Below are 27,999 nucleotides of genomic sequence, written 5' to 3' on the forward strand. Positions count from 1 at the left end.
ATATATGTATATATATAGATAATATCATAGCATGCTATTACGTAATGTGAACCAATCAAGGTTAATTTGTCAATGTTTTGCATCTAGTCAAGCTGATAGTTTGAGACTTTAGTTTATTGTAGAGAAAATCTTGAGAGAAGAATCATATGTTGTTAGTAGTTAGTAAAAATTAATTTCATTCCATTTAAATATCGAAATATATATAGGTGTATTTGCAATGTCGACTAAACATTTGACATCTTTATCTAAAGAAACATTTCAAAGCTTTTTGAATTCCATTGACGTTGTTTTATCTGATTGCGATGGTAAGTAATTGTATATATATATATATATATATGACTTAATATATTTATTATTAATAGTTAAATAATACAAAATTATTTCAGGTGTTTTATGGAGAGAAAATGAGGTTGTACCAGGATCACCTGAAGTTGTAAATAAATTTAAAGAATTGGGGAAACAATTTTTTTATATAACCAATAATAATACAAGAACGAGACCTGAATTTGTGGAAAAATGTAAAAAACTTGGTTTTGAAGCAACCATAGTGAGTATTGTTAATAATATCATATTTTTATTTGATTCATCAAAATTATTTGTTTATTTATTTGTCAATTATTTTAATATCCTAATATGTAAGTCTCTCATTTTGTCAAATCAATTAACAACAAAATCACAAAACAACAAGTAGAGAAAATTGCGATGAAGTTATTTATACATTGTTATATCATTTATTATTCAACTGTGCTATCAAAATTGTTGCCATTTAATCATCTAATTGTAAATATCAAATATTCAAGAATTCACGTTTAAGTTGCATTGGTAATTTCCGCGGACTTTAAACGATTTATTTTCTTCTGTTTATTTTCTATTTTATTTAATAAAAGTCTTTCCTCTTTTTTTAAGGATAAGATAGTATGTACGTCATTTTTAGCAGCAATATATCTTAAAGAAAAACAATTTAATAAAAAGGCTTACATAGTTGGAAGTCTTGCAATTGGCAAAGAATTGGAAGAAGTAAATATTAAGCATCTTGGTGTCGGAGTAAGTTATTATAAATATTAGGTATGGCAGTTGAATGTTATAACATATTAATAATATGTATATACAATATACAATATATATATATACAATATATCATAATATTATTTAGCCTGATGTTATGGAAGGAGATGAATTGGATTTAGTAAAGAATTTTAAACCAGATCCAGATGTAGGCGCTGTGATTGTTGGTTTTGATAAGTATTTCAGCTATCCTAAACTGTTGAAAGCTACTACTTACTTAGCAGATCCTAATGTTCATTTCATCGGAACTAATTGCGATACGGATAGACCTTCTCCAAATACAAATAAATTTCCAGGTAACAACATTTTAATATGCATCCTTTATTAATTTCTTTATTTTACGTATAAAACAAATTAATCTTTATACGATTCTCTTATATACCTTTATGTAGGTAGCGGTTGTTTTATAAGAACTATCGAAGAAGCTAGCAATAGATCTGCTATAATGATTGGCAAACCAGAGACATTCTTAAGAGAATATATTATAAAAACATATAACTTAAATCCTGAAAGGACATTAATGATTGGTGATAAGTAAGTATTGAGAAATAGTATATTACTCATTTAGAGAGGTAAAGTAAGAAATGTCTCAGTGTACATGTAATAAACATGTACTCTAAGGCTTTCTTATTTACTGTCCATGATATAATTTTGAAATAATTTAATCGTTTCAGTCTTAAAACTGATATTCTTCTTGGAAAACGTTGTGGTTTCAAGACATTACTTGTATTATCAGGCGTGACCACAAAATCTGATATAGAATCTCTCATAGAATTGGATCAAGTAAAAGATGATCTTGTGGTACCTGATTATTATACTGATCAATTGTCAGATGTAATTAGTCTTTTATCCAATAATTGAAAATAACTGTTCGATTAGAAACAGTTAATATTAATTTCTAATAATTTATGATCAAGTTACATGTTTTATATATATATGTTGTTAACATGTATAGGTATGTTTATTTTGTTTACATCTTTCATTATAATTCCATCATATGTGTATTGTTTTTTGTAACTGATTTTTCTTTTCGTTATATATTAGTAAAGTTATATCGTAAAAGAAATATTATGTCAGTATTAGTAGAAACAAACTAAGATGTTTACTCGTCCAATGGCGCACAAATAGATGTAAACAATTTTTATTATTATCGTCAAATAAAATAATCTTGTATTTTTTTTTTTTCGATATAAAAAACATTAATAATTTGTATGGGTGTATGAATAGTATGAATCAGTAGCGTGTTTAGAAAGTATATATGCATAAGCATATGTATGATAAAAATGAACATATCTAAAATAGAATAAATTAATATCTTTGTGTATTAATTTCAGAAATATTTTCATCTACGCACAATAAAAACTAATTTATTATATTGCCGTTATCGTTTTTCTAATATTTTATGTAACTTTTTTTAAATATGAAGCCACGCCACGCCACGCCACGATTGTATAAATATTGTATTACGAAGAAATAGGATCACAAGGATATTGTTTATTTAATATTTAACGTAATACTTTGACTTTGAAGACATCTAAGACTATAATAGATGAACGACACACGTATAATTTTTCAATGTGAAATACATGCTAGTTGTATTAGTTTTTTAAAAGATAATTTTCTCTTTGATGAATGCGACAAAATAATCTTAATAGCATAGCAAACATGTCAATGAAGTTTGTTATAGCTTTTAACATTTGATGCCAAGATTTATGAGCTCTTTTCAAGAAAGATCATTAAATGTATTTTTATTATAGATAAAGAAAATAATTGATAGGTCATCGGTTACTATTTTTGCTAAAGTAAACATTGACTTATTATAAGTAATAATTGAAATAATTAAAAACGGTTATATATTTGTGACTAGCAATATTCCAATTATTTTTCAACAAGTTCTTAATAATATAGAATTAATTTTTGTTTACTAGATAATTACATTTAAATATAATAAATAAATCTTATACGAACTTTGTTCTGATAGAATCATATTCATATTTCTTAGATGTTAAAGGCTTTTAAGTTTGAGGTCAAGTTCAGAAAAGCATATATATGTATATATGTATATACAAGCACTTATTTTTTAACGGAATACTTGACAACGATTAGACGATATCGAGGTCAAAAAGCTTGGGTGTTCCGATTAGCTCTCGTATTAAACGAAAGGAGAACGATGTGACTAAAATTATTAATAATTCACATTCAATGGGTTATACGTATTTACATATATATGTATATTATTAGAGGAACACTTTTTGGTAAACCATTTATGATTCTAAAACTTATGTTAATCGTATTATCAAGTAAGATTCTACTATTTGATTCTTTTGTTTTACATATCTCGCGAGATCGGTAACGATTGAGAAAAATTGGAGCGAACGTACGCTCCTTCTCGTCTTATCACGCCCCATTGGGATTTGAATTATAATAATTGATACGTTCGCTTCTAGAAAGATAAGCGTACCAATAGAATAGATTTATTGCGAGAAAAAATAATGGAAATACGACGCGACTGGCACGATCGATTTTCGAAACCGAATTATATCTTGGCGTACGTCTACGTCTTCTTCTTGGTGGAATTTTTTTACTAGGCGAATCGATCCTTTCAGGGGAGGAAGATTTTATAGGCTGTGACTGGGCCGCTTGCCCAGGTTGAGCTTGAGCTTGAGATTGAGGTTGAGGTTGTTGAGGTTTGGGTTGAGACTGAGCCTGTGCCTGTGGTATCGATATTGGCGTCAAAGTTGGAACCGTTTGATGATGAGGATTTCCTCGACGATGATGGCTCACCGATGGAGAACAAGAAACACAAGGTAGTTGCCAATGGCTGATAGTTCGTTCTCTATCAGGAATTACAGACGACAATGGTATTACTTCGATAAAACCATCACCGTTAACTGTGAAATTTCTACTACTTCCAGGAATCGAATTACCCGAATTCTTTTGACGACGATTCTGAAATAAACAATTGTATCTATTTTAAATCTATATGTATAACACTATTCTCTTATCAATATTTTGTTGCTATTTCAATTGATTGTTATTCTCTTTTTTTTCGAATATTCATTCTCATTAACGGGTTCGATATTTGTTGCCATTGTATGAAACGTTTCGCGATTTTAGCAAAAAGAGCGATTTCAATCGCAGCTTTTACGAGTGATGCCTAGAATTGGGCTCGCTTCGATGTATATATTTATATATATCAATGTGAAAACTTTGCCAAATAACGAGAACGGGTGCCTCGAGATTTTCATATATTCGTCCAGTTATTTTCTTTTTTTTCTCCCTTTTTTAATTTTTATTTTTATTTATTTTTTATTCTCTCTATGCTTTCAAAGTCTACTCGAAACATCTTTGTGGATCGTGTCGCGTCTCCCGAGAGGAACAGTGACATTTGTTTACGTTTTCAAATCGATAAATAATACATCACTCGTAAGTGATAAGAGTAGGTACGTCTTTTATATAAACATTATAAAACGAATTATATTTTTATATAAAATTCATTTTATAAATGAAAATCGAACACACACACACGAGTTTTTCCAAAAGTTGCTGAAAACTGAACTGAAAAATTATACTTACATATTTTTTGTTTGTTTTTATTTTACAGATGAGTGACAATTCATATTTTTTTTTTTAAATAAGTAAAATCGTAACTGAAGATTCATATCTCGAAATAAAAAACATAATGTTGCAATAATAATTAATATTGATTTTTTTATATTTATTTAGTTTTGTTGTTGTTGTTGTAAAAAAGCGACTTTTGAGACACACTGTAATACTAGGAAGAGATATCTTTTTATTTCGTTAATATAAATGAAAAGGAAAGAGAGAAAAAAAGAGAGAGAGATAGATAGATAGAGAGAGAGAAAGAGAAAATACACGTACCGTTCCGTGCTTGGACGGTGACCGCGAGATTTCCTCGTTTTCGCTGGAACTGCTTTCGGTGTCGCTTAAATCAGAGCTGAAATAACACTCGCCCGAACCATATTTAGTGAAGTAGTGTACTACAGCGAATTGAATGATCGTGGCAAAGATGAAGGCAAATGAAAGAAAGACGAAAAAGTCCAAGGCAGTAGGATAAGGTACTTTAGGTAAATCTGTTCTAGCTTCTAATCCTAAAAAGGTCATCGTCAGGACAGTTGTAATACCTGTAATGACAACAAAAAATGATTTTGTTTTTTTTTTTTTGTACAAAAATCGTAAAAGTAAATAATTCTAGATTTTATTGTAAGTATGATATCGTACCAAGTGATACTCGATCAGCAGTAGCTTCTCTGTTTAACCAAAATGAGACCCAAGAGAGTACTACCAGAAGTATGCAAGGCCCATAAACTTGTATTAAAAAGTTACCCATGTGTCTTTGCAGGTGAAAATATACCAATAGCATTGAGTATTCCGCTAAAATCCAAATGTAAATTGTTAAATACACGTTTTGATATTTAGCGTTCGATGTTGAATTGGCAAGTTGCCGAGAACGCTACGACACAATACATCAGACATCGAACTCTATTTCGAGGAAAATGTGGACAACGAAGGAGAGAAGTCGCATTGTGTGATTCTCTGCAGGACGAGTTTGTTTGCAAAGTACTTATCTCTCGCATATATAGTTTGTATGTATTATATACGTGTACATCTTTTAGATGAAAGTCTTATCAATGAAAATGTTTATAATTCTTATGTAGTCTATACGATTTTTATGATGAAAATGTATACATATTAAACGCTTTAAAGGTGATACCGAAAAACGAGTATCAGGACTGCTTTCAAAAGTGGAAAGGGCGTTGGGAGTGTGTTATTCAATCAAATGGGGACTACTTTGAAAGATGTCATAAGCCAGACGACAAAGTGTAACTTCGGGAGAGAAATATGAAGGTAGGTCGGATACTTTTAGGGACACACCTCGTATATTTTTCGCGTTAATATGATCATTTTGTTGGTTGATGAGATATCAATGAAATTTGATGGCGATGTAAAATTGATAAAAATTGAAAAAAAAAAATCAATGTTGATATATTACAATCAAAGCGTGAATGTTGTATTATAAGGAATGTAGGAAGAACGATATTCTTTAACGAAGTAGTAGAGATGAAAGAAAGAGGAAGAGAGTAGAAAAGGGAAAAGGAGATTACTCAATTACCTTCATCGTCATTTGCCTGTTTACTAGCTATTCAAGAAGAAAGTTCGAGATGGAGTCTCTACGAGTGCCGGATATTAGATTGCAAAAGAAGAGAGAAGGGAACGATGTTATGGCAATGTTACGGAAGAAAGACTCACATCTCTTCTTCTTCTTCTTCTTCTTCTTCGTCTTTTTGCATTTGTTTTATCTTCCTGTCTCTTACACATGTTTAACATTTAATCGAGGCTATTTTTATCAAGTATTTCCGTTTCGGAGTTTTTAATAAGTAAGAGAAGTGTAAATGACAAAAATATTATCAATGAATTTATCTCGTGAATTTTCACGACAATGACTTTCCTTCTATTTCTTAATCCATTTGCATCATAATTTCAAATATGCAATTAAATTCACTGTCGTTAATTGTGACAGTGAAGTAAGTGAATAAAAATAAAAAAATTAAAAAAAAAAGTCATAATCAACGGCACACGATTTATAAATTAAAGATATTTAATCGATAATTGAATTTTATTCTCAAATTATTAAATAAAAATTGTGTTTCAATACAATTTTTAATTTCAATTAAAAATACCGGTATGTTACAGGAATAAAATAGGTTGAATTTTGTTGGTAATGTACTTTGAATATTTTACCTAACGCTGGAACAAGACGCGCACGAATTATTCCGCCCTCGGTGATAAGTGGCAGTCATAGTTTGCAGATTATTACGCTTACAGGTGCAAATGGGTTAATCGTTTTAAAAATATACGCAGGTAAAAATACGTACAGGGTGTTTTAAACTTAGACGACCAAATTTCCGAGCCGTCTAAGTTTGATCAACTAAATTTGAGACATTCTGTATGTGTTAGGGTTGCCCGGAAAATTGAAACCGAATGTTGAGATCGGTTTACGAGATATCTCGTTTATGAATTTTTTCTCATCGTCTCGTATCGACGTATATAAAATAATTGTATCGAAGGGGATCGATTCAATGTGTAAAATATAATATAGCAATATAAGGGTGCCCCGTAACGCGTTGCTGTGGCTCACAATCAGTCCGATTGAGACAGAGATAATCATGACTCTTTGTTAATAAACAAATAATATTGCGATTATAAATTGAGATATAAACTATCCTATCTTTCAAGTTGGATAAAACTGCACACAGTGTGCTAAATTTTATTCAAATCGGTTCAGTAGTTTAGAAGTCCATTGCGAACAAACAACGTGATACGTAATTTGTTTGCGATTTAAATAAGTGCTTGAATATACGTTGTACTAAAAGCTTATTGGCCCGTTTAAAAATTACGCGGACTCCGGAATTATTGCTTTGAATGAACAATCCGTTGAATATTTTATTCCTTTTTTTTTAGCATAGCATCATAAATGAAATACAACGAAATTACTTTCCACGTAATCTAATATATTAACAATTTCTCAATCGAATATATATATATATAAATAGGTCAGCATGAACTTTCCGGGCAACTCAATTTTTATAATTAGATTCGATTGTGTTGATTAGATTTTCTACTCACCATGAGACAGAGAGGGAGTTGTCGAGTGATTCGCAGTAGGATTTGCGACTAAATCGAATTGGGATAGCTTCATGTCTTCCGCTATGGCAACTTGTCTATCGTTGTTCCATTTGTAGATGACATCGCGAGTTGTATATCCAACTAAAAAGAAAGAAAGAAAGAAGGAAAGAAAGAAATAATTGAGACGTTGAAGAAAAGAGAATGACGAGATCGATCGATCACTTTCCTTCTCGTGGGAGAACTTGAATTTTTATTTAGACTTTTCTTTTTTTTCTCCTCTTATGTTAGTTAGTTAGTTCTGTTTTTTATTTTTTTTTATTTTTTTTTTTTTACATTAGAGCACAGCTTCCAAGGGAGAAATAAATCTGGCTCTTCTTACTTTATTCGAGACAAACTAGCATCGAGATCTCCTTACGAGGAGATTATAAATGAGTTCACCGGAGAAGTATGCTCTCTTTCTTCCCATCCACTTCTTTTTTATTTTATTTTATTTTCCTTTCTTTTTTTATCTCCATTCTCCTCTCCTCCTACTTCTCATTAGACTTTGAGAGCAAGATATAAGTAGAAGGAAAAAAAAAAAAGAAAAAAAAAATTAAGAAAACTAGAGTATATTTCTCTTCATAGTTTTCTTCATGTATCTATGCATTTCACGCGTTAGAATCTTTTGCACGCGAGATATGAACACTTTGTTATGGAATGATAATTATTACCAAATTTTTAGCTAGTATAAAAAAAAAATAAAAAAAAAAAAACTAGGTTACGATAAATTTTTTGTCTCGATTTTAAACGAAGAACTTAGACTATCTCTTTTTTCTTTTTTCATTAATAAATATTTTATACTTTTCACTACCAATACAAATACCTTACCATACAAAAGCTAATTAATGTTAAAAATAATTCAATAGAATTTAAAATAAAATAGGATGTCCATAATTGGACCCCTGTCACTAATTGATGCTTTTATTCTAGGGGAGAATAGAAAAAGTTCGATTAAATGCTATTCGATCTTGTGTTAACTTACAACTGCCAAATTTCAATGGACATCTTTGCGTATCCATGGGAAAATCTTCAAGATTCATCGGACATCCAGCTTTGATCGTGAGTCTGTAAACAAATATGAGAAAATATTTCTATCGATTTATTTTTATAACAGAAACGAGTGGTATATCATAGTAGTAATCATTTGAAGTGTATAATTTTGTAACGATGGTTTATACTAATTACTGGTTAGAAGATGTTACATGTAGTTCATAGAAACGTGAAAGTTAGTTAGGTGCTAAGTAGATAACGAAGATCTGGATTTCGAAATTGATCAAGTTATCGTAGTACTGCATGCCATAGTTTAACTTCAACGATGGTAAGTAAGTTAGAACCGAAAGAGGGACGGACGATCCGTGATTAATCGGATCCATCACGCTCGTGAAGAAGCTCAATCACTTGATTTACTAGATTTCGTGATTATGTAGGTATATATGCATTCAATCGAGATACGTCTATCATGTTCTTATCTTTCCTATTCTTTACTCTTTAATCTTTCTTAATTACATACACACACACACACACACATATACATACATACATTTTTCTAATGTTATTATATTTAATAAAAGATTTAATTGATTACTTTAGTTATGGAGGGTAGAGGTAAGGAGTAACATCTCTTATGGGAAAAAATGTGAAAAAGTGTCCAGCGTTTTTTGAAAATAACAGTTCACAAAACCTTTCAGAATGGTGCTGGTGAACGTAGTACGGTATGGTATGAATATAGCAATTTTAAACGAATTGAAGTATGCCGAGTTATGTAATAATGTAGTAAATATAACCTTAAAGAATTATTATGAGAAAACGTGTAGCTAAAGTGATTTTATTTCGTGAACTGTGAAAATAGTACGTTTATTGATTGTTTATTATTGCATTTTATGAAAAAGTTATGGGTAAAATTTGTGTTCCTTGTTTATTTGTCAATCCTACTCTAATAATATTTGGCGCTTCCATTAAAATTGACACTCTGCGTATTGTGGCGCCATCTCAATTGGTTCGATTTCGACGGACACTTTTCATATACAGAGATGTTACTCCTTACTTCTACTACCCTCCATAACTTTAGTTGAAAATGTTTTTATCTCATTTGTTACTTTTTCTTTTTCTTTGCCATTTTCTTACCTTTATTTTTCTTTTTTCGTACTTAATAAACCACTTGAAAGTGCTTTATTTCAGGGTTTTTATAAAAGAGCTTGCGGATGAAGACCACAAAGGTAAAACATATTTTGCCAAGGACCAACCCGTGATTGTTCTTTATTTCTTTCTTTCTTTTCTTATTATCCCGTTCTTTTTCATATATTTTAAGTATATATATATATATATATATATGTATATACATTTGGTGTTATATTTTGTTTTTTACTTTCAATTCACACCCTTTTGTCCTACCCCCACTCCATCCTTTTTTCTTTACCTTACTTTGTGTTTCTCACCAAGCTCACGCTAGCTTATTCATACCTCGCTTAATTTCTTTCCTCTTATTTTCCTCTTTTCTATCATTGTGCGAACGAAGAATAGAGGTTGTAAATCTCATCTATACGATCATTTAATTACGTAGACGTAGAGTTTAACTTTTTTTGTAATCTTTTATCGGTAACGTGAATTTCTTAGGGCCAGTGCTACTACGTTTGAATAATTATATTTTATTTGAAATGAAAGTATTTTAAATAACAAAATAAACTATTACACAATGTATTAGAAACTTTACAAAAGTACTAATAAATTTTATCTGAGATTTTTTGTTAAATAACAATAAAATTGAACAAAATCCACTCATGCATATTGGCGTTTAGTAAAAAGCCATTTTGCGTGAACCGAGGATTAAATTTTGTTCAGTTTAAGTATATGTAGATTAAATGAAATTTTGGATTTAATAGGGATTACTTTTTTTTTTTTGAACAAGTCCTTTCTTAGGAAATATATTTTTGACGAGCAGCATTCAAGGGTAGATTAAGAACCGATTAGAGAAGCGAAGGTTTGACTTAATTGTCAGCCTAGAAACCGGAAACGTTTCTCTCGTGAAAAGAGGAGCTAGTTCACTTTGAAAGATCAAAAGGGTCTGACAAGTTCTCTCGACCGTAACAAGTGAAGTTGCTTCCTCTGGATCTTATGTCGTACTTTTCTATATCGTTTTATGCACCTCATCTTCAATGAATACTAATTTTACTAATATATCCTTTTGTCCTTTTCTCTTGTTGTTGTTATTGTTGTTATAGTAGTAGTTGTTTAAGAATATTAAACGAATAATTTTTATAAAATTATACTATACTACGTTTTTTATTTATTTCCTTTACTCGTGTCGAATCTTAAAGGGGTTGTTATACGATCTTGTTACTAGAAAAAATTAACCTTAAAAGTATGGAAGGTAGAGGTAAAGAGTAACATCTCTTATGGGAAAAAATGTGAAAAAGTGTCCAACGTTTTTTGAAAATAACAGTTCACAAAACCTTCCAGAATGGCGCTGGTGAACGTAGTACAGTATGGTATGAATGTAGCAATTTTAAACGAATTGAAGTATGCCGAGTTATGTAATAATGTAGTAAATATAACCTTAAAGAATTATTATGAGAAAACGTGTAGCTAAAGTGATTTTATTTCGTGAACTGTGAAAATAGTACGTTTATTGATTGTTTATTATTTCATTTTATGAAAAAGTTATGGGTAAAATTTGTGTTCCTTGTTTATTTGTCAATCCTACTCTAATAATATTTGGCGTTTCTTTTAAAATTGACACTCTGCGTATTGTGGCGCCATCTCAATTGGTTCGATTTCGACGGACACTTTTCATATACAGAGATGTTACTCCTTACCTCTACCCTCCATACTTAAAAGTTACATTTTTGTTTGTTTCTAACGCGACTTTCAAGTATAAGAAATTATTTTGTTATCGACGCATATATATATATATCTTCGTCATTTTTTAAATATCATAAAAATAGTATTTATATTTCAATGTATATATTTATCAATGTACACGCCATATTGAATGATAATGAAGACAAGAAAAAAAAATACAAACAAAATGTTTTCGATAGTTTTATCGAAAAACGTCAAAGTCTTGTAACGCCCATCTTTTTTTCTTTTTAGCGAATTTTCATCAAATTATCATTTTTAATCAAACATATTTTTATTATTGTTGTATGAAAAGTCAAATGGAGAAGATAAATGAAATTATTTCTTAGTTTCTCTCATCTTACCCTTCCACTTTTATCTTTTCTTCTTCCCCCTATATATATATATATTCTCTTTCTTTTTAAATGATATATTATTACTCTTTATCGTATCTTCCAGATGTTTCACGTTAGATTAACGAAACGCTCGGATTCGAGGTATTTTCGGCGTTTCCCCCCTTTTTTTTTGTCTTTCCTTCTTTTTTTTTCGGAGTTACTTTTTGACAGGCCATTTATGCGGTACCTATCGAGATCAAATCTTACGTGGTATCCGTTTAGCGTAGGAATTTGCGAGAACACGTTAAGAATGGGAAGGAAGTCAAGGTCTTAAAAAAAGGACTGATTTCTTGAGAACGGTGATAGCAAAAACGGGGGAGGGGGGAGGTGGCGGGGAGGGGCGGGGCGGGCGGGGGGGCAGGAAAGATTGCCAATCATCTTCTTTAATTCGACGAAACCCTTCTTCTTCGACGACGACAACGACAACGAAATAACTTCGACGATGCTAAGGCAAGTACTTTTCTTTTTTTTTTTGAAAATACCATCCCACGTGTTAGGAAACATCGGAGATAAAGAAAAAAAAAAAAAAAAAAAAAGAAATAGAAAAAAAAGGGAGGAAGAAGAAGAAGGAAGAACGTTGTGCGAAAAAGGGAGCGTAAATTGCTTGTGGATCTTGAAGTGTACCTATACTCAGGGAAAACCGATGTCGTCTTTTCCCTTCCCTCCTTTCTCCCTTTCCCTTCTTCACCTCCTCCTCCTTCTCCACCTCTACCTCCTTCTCTTTCTCTCTCTTTCTCTCTCTCTCTTTCATTCGACATTTTCGACGTCAGAAGGTACTGCAATTCCACGTTAGAAGGTATGAATCACTTGGAGCGTGAAGTGTACACACATTCCGAGTCGCAGATAGAGAGAGATCCTATGGATTTACTGAACCCGAATGCATACATACATATAGATATAGATATAGAAGTATCCATCCCAAATTACATCCGGGTCGATCCTTATCTCTTGATGCCGAACACCGGAGAATTCGATTTTTCATGCTAGTTTTGGTACCATGCCCTAAAACGCGTCTCTTCTATATATATCTAGTTTGGAAACATCGGGTTGGGATGATTTATGATTATTCAAAAGAGACTTCCCGTAATAATTGATTTAAAAAAAAAAATAATCATTTTTTTTTTTACTAGAGATATATATTATTTTGTAATATGTATACATTAAAAGTATTAAACAAAATTGTATGTAAATGTATGTATGTGAAATAAATTATTATTTCAACATTTGACGGGGTTAATGATTCGATTTTTGAAGAGGGCAGATAATATTTTTATTCGAAAATATTTTCATTCGGTATTTGTGTGTGTGTGTGTGTAATATCTCATGTACGAGCGATGCTAGTAGTATAATCATTCGCAGAGATTGTGATGGAATATTTATTTATTTATTTTTTTTTTTTATATCCATCGACGTAAATCGATGTTGTATTTGATAATACAAATGAACGGTGATTTCGCATTAAATGCGATAGAATTTTCTCTCGATGAAAGCAAAAAGTAAAATAAAGAAAGAGAGAGAAAGAAAGAGAGAGAGAGAGAGAGAGTCCTTGATAGAAGGATAGCAAGTGCATTTGATATCGCATCGTTATTATTTACGAGGTTGGTACGCACACGAGACTAGCAAGGTGTCTCGTTTGCATGAAAATAACGAACTCGATTAACATAGAGATACCATCAAATTCTAAAATTACTTCGGGTCCAGTATCCCGGATTATTCTACCGCGTCCGTTACTGTACGATCCCTGTAACATTCCCACGTACCACGTAGGCAGAATCTAAAATTATGGATTTTGGCAAGATAGCCTTCAGAGATTTTAGGAGCTCGGAAAATTCACGAAGACGCGAAAGATTATCCCTGACAGATAGCAACGCATTTAATTCTATTCCGTTGGGGAAAATGAGTGATGCCAAATGAATAAAATTAATGCTTTTCGTTATTTTCATTGAATATCTTCTTAATATATATATATATATATATAAATTACGTGTCACGTTGTTTGTGCGCAATGTACTCCTAAACTACTGAACCGATTTGAATAAAATTTTGCAAACTATATGTAGTTTCATCCAACTTGAAAGATAGGATAGTTTATATCATTCTAACAGATGGCGGTATAAGGTAATTCGTTGATTTAAAGACCTAGTCTATATATATATATATAATTTTATTTTTAACAAATATAAAAACTTCGCTTATATATCGATTCGATTTTTCTCCCACTCCCTCCTCCTGGGTTAGTCACTGCTCAACGATTTTTCTTTTTCTTTTCTTACTTTATTATTATTATTATTTTTTTCTTCTTCTTCTTCTTCTTCTTTATTTATTTATTTATTTCTAATAAAAAAGGTATCAATTAAAACTTTTGTAAAGTATCGTTTTTATTCGAGTTTACGTCGAATACCAATCAAGTAAGCAAATTGATATAATTTATACCATATCTCTCATGGACTATATTAGAATTTCTGATTATGCGGAGAATTTTGGTGAAACTGGTCAAACGACGAACGATTAAATGGGCTTACGCTTTGGTAATAGAATTTTAATCTCTACGATCTTTCTTGAAGATCAACATGAAACATTATATCATGATGATAGGAAAAGCTAACAAAAAGAAAAAGTCAAAAGATTTTTCATACTACGTATGACATGCTGATATTATTATTTCTTATTAACACACACACACACACAGATAGTATTATTTTTTTTTTTTTCGTAAATGTTTCAAGGTGTTTACAATATGAAAGATATTATCTAACGTTTCATGGATTGTCTCGAATTATTCTAGGTAAATACTTAAATGTGTGTGTGTACGTGTGTGTGTGTGTGTGAGCACGTGTAGAAAAGTGATACGAAATGTATCTAGTTTGAAAATCTCCGAGACATCTTGGTGAGAAATCGAAATCAAAAGGCGCACAAAGTGATACGTCCAAGTGAGCTCGAGGTAAACACAGAGTTGTAAAATGGGGTCGGTCGACTGTCTTTCCGTTTGAAACTAAAAGTACACGTACGTACGTATCTGGACAAGAATGTCTTTTGGTCCTTATATCGTTGAGTATACGATACAAAACCATTTGTAGAAAGATACGATAAAGAAAAGAATCAGGAAGAGAAATGGTTGGGGGAAAAAACATTTTTCCCACGTTACAATGTGTTCTCAACACTTGTCCTTTAACTCGAAACTACCCATGCCCTTTTTATTCTTTCTTCTTTCGTATATAATATGTTCACGTCAGACATAGCTATATATATATATATATGTTCATTTTATTTTGATTTATTTTCAATTGATTTTTACGAACGTGTGTACGAATACGAATTCACGAATATCTTCTTTTCATCTTTTAGCCTATGGGAATGGGGAATGGGAGGACTAAAGAATTTCATTTCGTGTTATTACAAAAGAAATAGAAAAAGAAAAAGAAAATAAAGATAACCATTCAAATATATATCCGTTTGTTGATAATATTTGGTAAAAAAAATGTGTGTGTGTGTGTGTGTGTGTGTAAAAGAAATTTATGTTTAAAAATTTTATACATAATTGTTCAGACTACGTACAAATTGCACAACCCATTGCAAATACAAACTACTACGAACGAATAGAAAGTTGACGAAATTTTCGTAAATGTTTGCTTAACGTCGTGCACGTTTCGTTGCATTTGATGAAACGTCTCATTTGATGCTACGATATAAAGTAATATTAACGTTGACATTTTAGGAAAGATTGACTTTCTTTACAACTTATCAAACCAAATTTCATTGAATTTTCTTTTGAAAAGGGTTATTTGTTATTTAAACGGTTCGACTAGATCCGTTCGAAGTACAATACTACAGTGGCTAATAAAGTGCGGTGTAAATAGTACACTGGACGTGATATCCACCGACTGTGAATCCGATGATGGTTACGCTTCAACAATCGTAACGTATACGACGCAGGTGTTACCAGCATAAGAGAGAGAGAGAGAGAGAGAGAGATTTTTTTCTCTATTTCAAATGATTGAGCTCGTCAAATATTATTTCACCTTTTTTTTCCATCGAAAATGTTTTTAATTTAGCGAGAAAAAAAAAAGTACTTGTACCGATGAAAGTAAAAAAAGAAAAAAGAAAATAGAAATAGCGTAAAGCGGGGAATAGGGGATGTGGGGGAGAGGGTGGTTGGACAAAAAAAAAGAGATAAAAATATATAACATATCGTTTTTCGACTATCTACTGGCACGAATAAAGATCGGGTGTTTAACCTCGTCAGCATTTGATATTCGAAGAGTAAAGAGTGTCCTTGAATTTTTCAATGGTCCCTGTTGGAAGCAGCCACGGGAGCGTTATTTCAACGTGGAATTAGCGGATAAGTCAAATACAAATACGGGAGAGAGAGAAAAAAGAAGGAGAGTCCACGGATTCGAGGGACGGACGAATGAACGAACGAATGAACGAACGAAAGAACGAACGAACGATGTATGTTTCCTCTTTGTTAAACCATTCCCTTTCTCTTGACCTAGTCTTCTGAATCGGCTCCATTGTGCACGCCAGAATTAACCCTTGATTCTCGGGCTACCCTCGGCCTGGGGCATGTCATGTATATTATGCCACCTAAGAGATACTACTACTACTACTACTACTGCTATGAGAATATTTCGAAGAGACTGAACGGGGATGGTAGTACTTTGCAGTAAAAAATCTACACAGGCAAAATATTCATCTAGCTTTTGTTAGATCCTTTCAACTGCAAACAACGAGTGACAAAAGAAGAATAAAAAAGAGTGTGGCGAAGTTATTCCTCAAGTCTTTTATTGTCACCTTATTCTTTTCTCTCTCTCTCTCTCTCTCTTTACATATATATAAACGAAATATTATATATATTTCCATGTATCCTCTTTAATATATTAATACCCTAACAGGATTAATTAGTAAATAAAATAGATTCCTTTTTTCTACTTCCCTTTCTTGTTTTCATAGCTTCTTCAAAATCTTTATCATTACAACCGCTTATTTACTAGTTCATCTTTCTAAAGGAACATAAACAACAACAGTTTAAACCTACTCATTGTTAATTAGACCAGGATTCGAACTCAGGACCTTTCACTTTTCGGGTGACTGCTCTTACATTCATCTGATCTATCTAAGAAAGAATTTTTGATTGAAAAGTACGATTACATCGAACCTATCGTGAAACTAGTAGAAAGCTTTAAAATAGTAATAGTATCCTCTGTCCACAATTTTGCCTTTTTTTTTTGTTTCTACTTCTAAATAAAATCAATATTTAGTGTCTATCGTTAATTAAAAATACTCACCGTGAACTATACAGCACCCTACCGTCTTTATAAAGTCTGACAAACTTGTTTGGACTAGTGATGGTGTGTAGATAGCTCTGTTTGCCATTATAAAAGTAAGTGTCGGGTTTCCAAATTTTTGCCAACATTGATATGCTGAGAGCGAGTGTTTCCTTGCCACCTTGAAATGCTAAACGTCTATCTACCCATGACTGTCTAAAGTAACAATCCATCGAGTATGTCTGTAAACGAAATATTTTTAACAAATTTTTCTTAATTTTTTGTTATTACAATGATAAAAAAGATCTACCATGTCGACTTCAGAGATTGGACCCATGCTACGGACCATAATGTCAACTTCTACCGTTGCTGGTGGTCCACCAAAATCCGGTCTCACGCTGTTGTCGTAACCACGAAGAAGATTGTCGAGTAACTCACTAATGTTGCTATGATTGTTACTTTGCGTTCTTTGTCTCATTGATGTTTTTGCACTCGTCGTTACACTGTAAAAAAGAGACTATCAAGATTTTTTGTCAAGTATTTTTATCACTGATGTAAGTGACATTATTTTCTAACCTATTGTTAAAATCAAATTAGATCATTACAGTTGGATGGTTAATAAGAACAAAATGATGGTTATTAAATAATTTTAAATAAAAAACGTGCCAATTATGACAATTGACGTAATAACGGAAGTTATTAAAATAACAAAAATATATTTACTTTCAAATTTGATATATTATTTCTTAACACTTTAAGGACCAATGAGAAATCAGTCAAACTTATACCTGGGACCGCATGTTTTTGGGCAAACTTGTACGTTCTAAAATTATCATAACTTTCTTACTAATGAAGCAATTTTTGTGAAACTTTTAGAAATTGTAAAATAAGATTCATTTTAGGTATTATTAAAAAAAAAGAAATATTTTAATTTTATTTAATTCTTTGCGGCATAGAATTGTAGATAATAAAATAGTCCTATGTTGCATAAAAATTTGATTACGTTTCAAGGTGTTGTAAGCCGTTTGTATTATTATTTATTTGTTTTTTTATTTTAGTTTGTTCTTTGTAATTGTTCTATTATTTATATCTCACCGTAATACTTTTTCTAAGCTATTTCGTAAATAAATACAAACAAGTGGTAAGTAATTGAACGAACGTTGAATTCGAACGTTTTATCGATTATTTCGTGACTAAAGTAAATGTGTTTTTAACACGTACAAATACTAAATCGTCTTAGGTACTTGACAGAAACAAACAAATGGAGTATTGAACAATGCAATTTTGTAATTATCTTTATTTAACTTACAGAAATGAAGCAAAAGAAGTGATAACATTGGCAAAGGCGAGTAGGACTCGTTGCTTCATGATGTCCTGGGACCGAATCTTCCCACGACAATGACTTGAACGAATCATTAATTCGTTCTAATCGTTCGTATTCTCGATACCCTAGAATTAAAACGTCAAATTTGTCAATATAATATTTATATATTGTCAATTGTTATTAATTATTATATCATTCAACAATACTAAAGTAGTAACACTATATTTGAAGTTTGAATAAAATTCCTTTGTTTTTGTTGTTTATGGGAGTTATTCTGATCTAGAAGGTTTAATTTTAGACATTTTTCAAATTAAGATTAAAAAAAAAAAAAAAAAAACAAGAAATCTTTAGCAGATATCAAAAGATTGCAACGAATCGAGAGATTAACGGTATTGAAGTTTGATTACATTTAATTGGATGGAACGTGGTGCAGAGAATATGAGAAAAAAAGAAGAAGAAAAGAATGCAGTTCAACGTAACTGTGAAGGTTCATTAACGAATCTATGAATGACATGTTGATGACACGAGTATTCTAAAGGGAAAAAGGGGTAAAACCGATCGAACAAGGTTCTCTTTGTAAGCGTGAAACCGATTTTCTGCGTGTGCGTGAGTCCTGTGTCACTTTGTGCCGTTCTATCTGGAAATTCAATTTTCCGGACAAACAGCCGTATTACGCGATCTCTACTCTATATATATATATACACGACTATATACTGTTTCCTTAACAAATTATGTCTACTTTCGTACGGACAACCGTATCAAATAACGCCAATGAATGAACGGTGCTAAATATATTTTATTTATTTAAGAGAAAGATTTAATTGAACAAACAGAGGAGGGGGACAAACTCTACTCGCGTTTATATTTAATGAAAGACTTACAATTAGTCGAAAACGAATTATCTTTTGAGTAATGGTTAGAGAAATAAAGTGAAAGAAAAACAAAACAATTTGTAAAACGGTATGTTGAAAAGATAATGAGATATCTTACTAGTAAATATTAGATTATTTACGCGTGTTAATACAAACGTTTATTTGATTAGGAATATAGTCAGATGTGTGGGTAAGTGTACTTAACACGTTCGTCGTCATGGCACCGTATACCGGAGACGGACATGCTTCTCCGGGGGGGGCCGTCACCGTATAAATTACGTGTCGCGTTGTTTGTCCGTAATGAACTCCTAAACTACTAAACCGATTTGAATAAAATTTTGCACATTGTATGCTGTTTCATCCAACTTGAAAGATAGGATAGTTTATATCTGAATTTATAATCGTAATAAGGCGGTATAGGGTAATTCTTTAACTTAAAGACGTGTATACCATACTGATTGTGAGCCACAGCACATATATTAGTGTACTTAAGATAAAAATATTATCGTGAATATGTAGTTTATTTTGTGCCATTAATATCTTCATTTTGAAATGACTTTTTCTCTCTTCAACAAAAAAAAAAGAAATTATACCTCGTTACAGTAATATTAATTATCAGACATTTGTTGCACATCAATATTGTAGGCTCATATTTATAAATATCGATGACGTTGAAAATTATTGTTACTTTTTTTTTTTTTTTATTAACAAATGTATTTCTCACCAATTTTTCATAAAATCAAAAATTTGTGATCAAATATTGTATATCAAATGATAATATTAGATGGTTCGGATAGTCGTTTCGTTTTTTGCTGACGCAATAATGGCACATTAGTTGATGCAAATCGACAAATAATTACACATGAGATCAATGAGAGGTTAAATTTATCAAATTCAACCATTTATGACCACTTAAAAGGTTTAGGGTTTAATTTTGAAGCAAAAATTATCTTGATTTTTATAAAAGAAAAACGAAATGACTTTTCAAATCATCTACTTAATAATTATTGAAACATTTGGTATAGACAGAAATGCAATTTGCACATGGATGTAACAAGGGTGGTCTTAGAGTTATATAGTTGAATACAAACAACGGAACAGATACACGAGTAAACACATAAAGTGTCCAATTAGAAGTTGTAGCAAGTTCTAATTCGTGCTTGGGTCAAAATTTAAATTTCGAATTTGATGACAATAACGATTTACAAGTTATAGCTAAGTATTTATATATTTATTGTCTATTTGACGATGAAATAGGGAAGAATGATTTACAATGAGATTTAAAAAAAGAAGAAAAAAAATTGTAAAAGTATACGAAGTTGTAGTCATTGATTGAGATAACTGCAACTTCATTTTTTAAAATGCCAGGCAACGTGAGGAAACAACAAATGTTGGTTCGGTGATCGTTGTTATAATGACTTTCCGGATAAAATATTATTTAAATTCGTGGTTCGAACAGTTTCGAATAAAACTAATTTTTCATTAACAGTTACAAAAAAAAGAAAAAAAAAAACAAACAAACAAATTGTTAACAGATGCCATTCGAATGAACGATAATTATTTGATACTGAAATATATATATATATATATATATATATATATGTAAGGAATGTTCGTTCGTTCGTTCGATGATAAATACGAAAGAAAATTTAGAAAAAAGATAAGATCGTAAGATTCTCGTTATTATAATTCTTTTTTGATAAAAAAAAAAGTGACGTAAACAAATTAAAAATTATGGTACGACCGTCGAATCCGTTGTTAATGAGCGTTGTCCTTGATGCGGTTGAAAATCTTTCAGACAAGAAAGGTTCTACCGTACGGGACATCATTGATTTTGTTCGACAAAATTCTAATGGATCTTTTAGGAATCTTACGATGCAGGTAAAATGAAAAAAAAATAAAAAAAAATACCAATATATAAAAAACCAAAAAACAGAAAGATCAAACTAAAGATATCTAGTTATAATATTATCTTTTAACAGATTCGTCGTGCACTAAAACATGCAGTCAATGCTAGTTTGTTACGACACAGAGGAGGAAGATATAAAATTTTACTCAGCATAAATCCGATATCCGTTCAACAATCCATGACAGAAGATACAAAATTTACCGATGGTTTAAACGATAAATTGTCAAACGAATCACCGGGAAGATCTATAAGATCTATTAAAAATTCCAATAGGTATAAATTTCATATATATATATATATATATATATTTCTTGAATAATTTTTTTCTCTTTTTCTCAACCACCAAAATTTAATATCACGTTAAAGCTTTTTGAGAAAATCTTGTATTTCGATCGTTTGATCGAATGATGTTATTTCTTTGTTTAAGCAAAAAACAAACTGGCAAACAAACACATCGTAATAAAAGGATTGAAAGTAGAAACAGAGAATCCACTAATCGCCGGAAATGTCGAGAACCAAAGGAAAAAGTTAGATCAAAGTTAAAACAAAGACGAAAAACAGGTAGAAGGGACGAGGAAAATGACAATTGGACGTTACCGGTTAGACGTAAACAATTTAACGATAATAAAATGTCCGAAATAATGGACAACGATTTATCACGATCTAACAACGATCATTCTTACGAGAAGATTTCTAATTACGATTCGGATATTTCTGACGATAATTCATACGATAAATCGGCTAATTCAAATAACACATTATATTCCCGAGGTCAGTTAAGATTCAATCAAGATATTTATTTATCTTGTTATCTGAATTATAACAAATCTTTTTTTTTTTTTCTTAAGACGAGGAATGCTCGTCATTTCCAGAAAGAAAAAGATCATCGATTAAACAAGAACACAAGGGACAAAGTTCAAAGGTTAGACCAAGAAAACGATCATCCTCGCGAAATCGTGTCCTACAGCGTTCGAATTACAATCAAAATCAAAATGACCAACAACAGTTAGAAATAGAGGAAATACCGAACGATCATTTGGAAGACGCGAGAATGGATTGCGAGCAGGTGTCTGGAAATGGTGTCGAACACATTGACATAGAATTATCAAATCCTAATGTCGACAGAGATTGTAAACCTAATAACAGTGGAAGTGGGAGTACTTTTTAAATCAACATTATTATTTTATTCATTTATACATATATATATATATATATTTTTTGTCTTTTTATGTGAACAAAATATTCACTAGTATTATATCCATGTCACTTTTGTTTATTTTTTTTTGTCGTATACGAATTGCGTCAATATTATTGTACATTTTACAATCATTATCGTATATTCGTTATATTAATTTGAATTATCTTGTCAGAATGAAGTTTCGATGATAAAACTTTTTAACTATATAAATCTTAATATTTATATAAATTGCGTGTCACGTTGTTTGTTCGCAATGGACTCCTAAACTACTGAACCGATTTGAATAAAATTTGTGCACACTGTGTGCAGTTTTATCCAACTTGAAAGATAGGATAATTTATATCTCAATTTATAATCGCAATAAGGCGGTATAAGGTAATTGACTTAAAGACGTGTGTATCGGACTGACTTGTGAGCCACAGCAACGTGTGGTGGGGCACTCATAGTATAAATAATATATTTTTATTTGTGTATTTGTGATTTTGACAATTAAGGAATAGAATTAATTGATTGATAGTAAGACAAATATTTTTGATAACTTTTATAAATGATATTACGATAAGAATATCACATAATGCACATGCTGCTGCTGCTTCTTCTTGAGGTTACTAAAAAATATTCTACATAGTTGGATGATAGATACATATATATATACATATATAGTATATATACGAGTGAATATCGAGAATATAAAACGAGTCAAGAGAGTTTTATAGATAGCTTTATACATTTTTTTAAAGAATAAACGACTTTATCCTTTGTTAACTGTGAGTTATAGGTTTGAAGAAACATTTTAAAGATTTTTCTTTCTTTTTTCTTCTTTTTTTTTTTTTTTTTTTTTTAACTTAGGCCGCACGAATGTCTTGGAAAAATGCGAAACATTTTTCTACTTATTTAAAGCTTTTCGTTGTTTATCGATTTAGCCTATGGGCATTTTCTTTTTATCCAACGTGTTAAAGTTTTCGTTAAACCCTTACAAGTAGTCATTTTCTCTTCTTCTACCATTCCTTTTCTTTTGTTTTTGTTTTTTTACACTTTGCTAACCAAATACGATATATTGTCGTGTTAATTTTTCACCTGAACGTTTTAAATAGTTTCCAATTATTTTCAGTACGATATAGCGAGATACAAATTTCAAATTGAATATTTTCGAAAATGTGATATTACGTAAGCTTCTTAAATCAATCAAATTTTATTATCAATTTGATCATTCATACCAGTGTTTCTTAATTAATTAATCGTAATGATAGTTTCAATCTTATATAAAAAAAAAAAGTGTGTGAAGGAACTTGAAGTTAGCGAGTTTGTACAAGAAGAACAATTGTAGAATTTGAACGATGATGTCTCGTGAAGAATACGAATTCAAAGAAGAAGAAGAAGAAGATGGTGAAACTTTTGCTTTTGGTGTCTTTAAAAAAAAAGAAAGAACGAAAGCAATTCATTTTCTTTGCTTTTTCAGACTTTCAATTTATCCTCGTCTCTCAGTCAATTTCAATTACACGTGCGTAGAAGGAACCATTTGGTCGTGTGATAACACCCTTCATTTTCTTCCCTTATGTATATATATCTTATTTTCTAACATTTATTTCTTTCTGATTTTCTTTCGTTGTTACTTCCCACGAATGAATGGAAAGAAAAATCTAGCAACATTATTTACGTCAACATTTTCGAATGAATTCATAGGAGAAAAACCAAAATTGTGAAACAGGTTAACGCCTCAAGGTATATTAAATTAATTCGATGTGCTTGCTTCCCTACTCGAATAAAGGATACGATCATCTTTTGATTTATTCATTAATACTCAACCTAATCGTTTTTATCCTTTCATCTATCTCGTAAGTTTATTATTTAATAAACTCTACAACCTAACAATAATAAAATATTCCTTTTTTTCTCTGTTTTTTGTTTTTCTTTCTTTCTTATTAATTATTAACGATTTTATAGACAAACTCAGTGATAGAAGTACTACGTGTAATTTATAATGAATAGACCATGGATCGGCAACCTGCGGCTCGCGAGCCGCATTAGCGAGCCACATGCGGCTCTTTGGATGCAAAGCTGCGGCTCTTTAGTTAAAAAAGTTTAGTAAATCGTTGAGGATTAGGCAACGATGAGAATAAATTGATTAGTGATTAGTTATTTATTTATTTATTTATTTATTTATGACGCGAGTACTATTTATTGTTGACAAAGGGACAAATTTTGTGGCTCTTGAAAAAAAAACTTGGAAATTTTGTTAATTGTAATTTTTGGCTGTTCCGATTCAAAAGGTTGCTGAACCTTTGCAATAGATGATTAGACGATAGATTCTCGTATAAGGTGAGTTCAAACAAGTACGAATTTCTAATAACGCGTCAAAGATTATGCTATTATTATTTATTTATTTATTTAACAAAATTTCCTTCGTATCAATGTGTTAAATAATATTATGTTAAAATAAAGTCATTTATTTTTATTTTTATTTTTTTATTATTTTTTTATCATTACATTACCAACGATAGTTCTTTTTTTTTATATTAATATGTAACACACATTTTATCAGAATAAAAAAAAAATTGTTCATTATTTCGAAGAATAATAAATAAAGAACAATAATCAAATTGTACAATGTTACATTACTCAGACAAATTTTCGTATTATAATAACAAATCTCTTATAAAACGTAACGCGCATTAATCGCATTATACAAACATTTCAAATGATACTTCACGTTGATTAGAATGTTCATTTGCATTTCGTGTTATTATTACTTAACTTTAGAATGAAAATTAAATTTCTCAAAATCTTTTGAAGCGTTGTCCGAGTGCTCGTATCAACGTGCTGACCGATATTGTAAGTGGCTTGTGGTAATGTGAAAAAAAAAAAAGAGAAAAAAAAGAGAGAGAGAGAGAGAAAAAAAATAGAAAGAAGAAGAAGAAGAAGAAAGAAGAAGAAGAATATTATTGTAGGGGATTCTCGTTAACCTACACCCTTTTTAATGGTGCCCTACAATTTAAAAACGACGATGTCGAGTGGTCGTATTTACCATTACCGTGCTGAATGCTCAACGATCTTTGAAAGAAGAGATAAAACAAAGCACTTAATGCATAACTTTTTCAATATTTTTTTTTTTTTTTTTCAATATTTTTCTTCTTTTTCTTCTTATTTTTTTTTTTTTTTTTTTTTTTTTTATCTCACGTATATACGCTTATACATTTCATGATAATTTAACTCTTGACTTAGAATTACATACATCTCGATCCTTGGCATCAGATTTTGCTTGTAAATCTTTTTTTTTTGTAGAAAAAATAAATTCTAACAAGATATACAAGATATGCAATAAATGAAGATAAAAATACAAGTAACTGTATATCTACATATATATATATATATATATATATATATATATATATATATATATATATATATATATATATATGTAACTAGGGGTGCCCCGACCATACGTTGCTGTAGCTTTTTTAACGTGAAAACTTCTCTAGAAATCAGATTGATACGTTCATTTGATATAATTGTAAACTGTTCAATAAAATCTAATTATTATTCACTTAGAATTTCGTACTTTTCATAATGGAAAACTAATTATCTCGTGAAAAAGCTTGTTCAAGATCGGTAATAAGATCTTACAAAATAACGGTGACGTATTTCTCAATGAAAGAAAAAATGGAATAAGAAGAAAAAGAAGAAAAAGAAGAAGATGAAGAAGATGAAGAAGAAGAAGAAGAAGAAGAAAATAATTTCCAACGAGAAATAAAACTTACTAAATGAAACAAGTTTGCTATTGTACGTCTATATATATATATATATAATATATCTTACACGCGACTAAACTGTATTTAATTTTCTTGTAAATTCGATAAAATTAAAAACGATTGTTTCTTTTTTTCCATCGTTCAAAATTACACACAAATTTTATATAAAAAAATACTTCTTTTTTTTTTTTTACCGAAACTTGTTTCACTTTGCTATAAATTGAAACGTTTTAATTACAAAAATGGAAACCACATACGTATTATTATTATTATTATTATTATTATTATTATTATTATTATTATTATTATTATTATTATTATTATTATTATTCTAGAAAAACTAAGAGAAATATTTGTTTTCTTTTCAAAAAAAAAAAAAAAAAGGTATAGTTGAAATCCATCTTTGCTTTTTTAGACGAATTGAACTTTCGATCGAATTTCGTTTAGAAATTTTTTTCTTTTTTTTTTATTTCTTCCCCTTGTTAAAGATACGAACTCACATTTAATTTTTCGATAAATACTCGAGAGAATTCGAATGACTCGAATGGGGTGGTACAACATATTTTCTCTCATAACGATCTTGATATAAAACTTGCGTGCAACAAATTATTTAACTATGGTGTGTTAAGAAGCTTCTTTAGATTCTCTTTTAACTCACTCTTTTTCTCTCCCTCTCTCTCTCTCTTTCTCGTTGAATTATTTTATATGCAATTCTATTAACATGATAATTACATAAGCTTCCCTTTTGTTACTAGCTTTATTAAAGTATACAACATTGACTACCGTAAATAACTTCATTTTTTTTTAACATACCTTTCAACCTGCATAACATTTATTTATTAATCATAATTAATAAATTTTAATTATTAAATGATGAAACAAAAAATTTAGAGTTTAAAATTTATTTAAAAAAAATTATAATAATAATAATCACAAACAATGTTATATATATATATCACATTTTTAGATATAATAAATAATATATCTGTAATAAAATTTGTTAAACAATTATATTTAATAATTTATAATATATATATATGTATCATATAATAATATTAATTAGTTTGATTTTAAAATAATAACTTACCGCTCAAATCTGCGTTAAATTAATCGATTGATCCTTGAGTGCCATATATGGTCACGATGATCGAACGATTACGATGGTTAACATAATTATATAAAAATTCCATGGAATTTTTTTCTTCCGACAAATCCCATAGATTAATAAATTTCAATAACATGTTGAATATTAAATTTAATGAAGAATGTTACATTTGATGATCATCGAGTTAAGTAAAAAGAAAAAGAAGAAGAATGGAAAGAAAAAATAAAACATAAAACTAATAATCAAAGTTGACGATAATAAATGAACAATAATGAAATAAATCAATTTAATAAATAATAATAATAATAATAATAAGGTAAAAATTTTTGTTTTATTTAATGATAAAAAAGGACAGAGAGCAACAACAACAATAACAATAACAATAACAACAACAACAACAATAACCAATTGACGTAGAGTGAGTATGATAAGCACGAAAAGCACGTGGCCGAGCCACGACGCGTACTGGCTGCTTCGTGGAAGACAGCTGACGAGAAAGGTGGTAGTTTCAACCCCCTCGTCGCTGCTAACCACTCTTGCTATCCAAGACTCCCCACCAAACATCAAGCCGTTTTCATTCTTACTATACGGTTCAGA

At 30.4% G+C, this 27,999-nt stretch overlaps 3 protein-coding genes across 3 annotated transcripts; 2 read left to right on the forward strand and 1 right to left on the reverse strand.

The window, feature by feature from the left end:
• LOC107064127 (phosphoglycolate phosphatase) lies at nt 1-2,440 on the forward strand. The gene is made up of 6 exons (XM_015316475.2): nt 1-305; nt 387-547; nt 907-1,044; nt 1,154-1,361; nt 1,458-1,599; nt 1,740-2,440. The coding sequence occupies exons 1-6, from the start codon at nt 218-220 to the stop codon at nt 1,924-1,926; spliced, it is 924 nt and encodes a 307-aa protein (XP_015171961.1). The 5' UTR covers nt 1-217; the 3' UTR covers nt 1,927-2,440.
• Grd (GABA-gated ion channel) lies at nt 2,234-27,974 on the reverse strand. Its single transcript, XM_015316476.2, has 9 exons — nt 27,385-27,974; nt 18,555-18,694; nt 17,556-17,748; nt 17,267-17,487; nt 8,735-8,817; nt 7,714-7,854; nt 5,308-5,460; nt 4,948-5,210; nt 2,234-4,014 (listed from the first exon to the last, which is right to left on the reverse strand). Exons 2-9 carry the CDS (start codon nt 18,659-18,661, stop codon nt 3,463-3,465), a joined length of 1,713 nt encoding a protein of 570 aa, XP_015171962.2. The 5' UTR covers nt 18,662-18,694; nt 27,385-27,974; the 3' UTR covers nt 2,234-3,462.
• On the forward strand, nt 21,059-23,572 carry LOC107064129 (uncharacterized). The gene is made up of 4 exons (XM_015316477.2): nt 21,059-21,322; nt 21,424-21,623; nt 21,778-22,121; nt 22,199-23,572. The coding sequence occupies exons 1-4, from the start codon at nt 21,176-21,178 to the stop codon at nt 22,516-22,518; spliced, it is 1,011 nt and encodes a 336-aa protein (XP_015171963.1). The 5' UTR covers nt 21,059-21,175; the 3' UTR covers nt 22,519-23,572.
• Nucleotides 27,975-27,999: the final 25 nt, after the last annotated feature.

The sequence above is a fragment of the Polistes dominula genome, unplaced genomic scaffold (assembly GCF_049000335.1).
Source record: "Polistes dominula isolate Pdom_NZ unplaced genomic scaffold, Pdom_raw_medaka contig_77, whole genome shotgun sequence".
Classification (NCBI taxonomy): domain Eukaryota; kingdom Metazoa; phylum Arthropoda; class Insecta; order Hymenoptera; family Vespidae; genus Polistes; species Polistes dominula.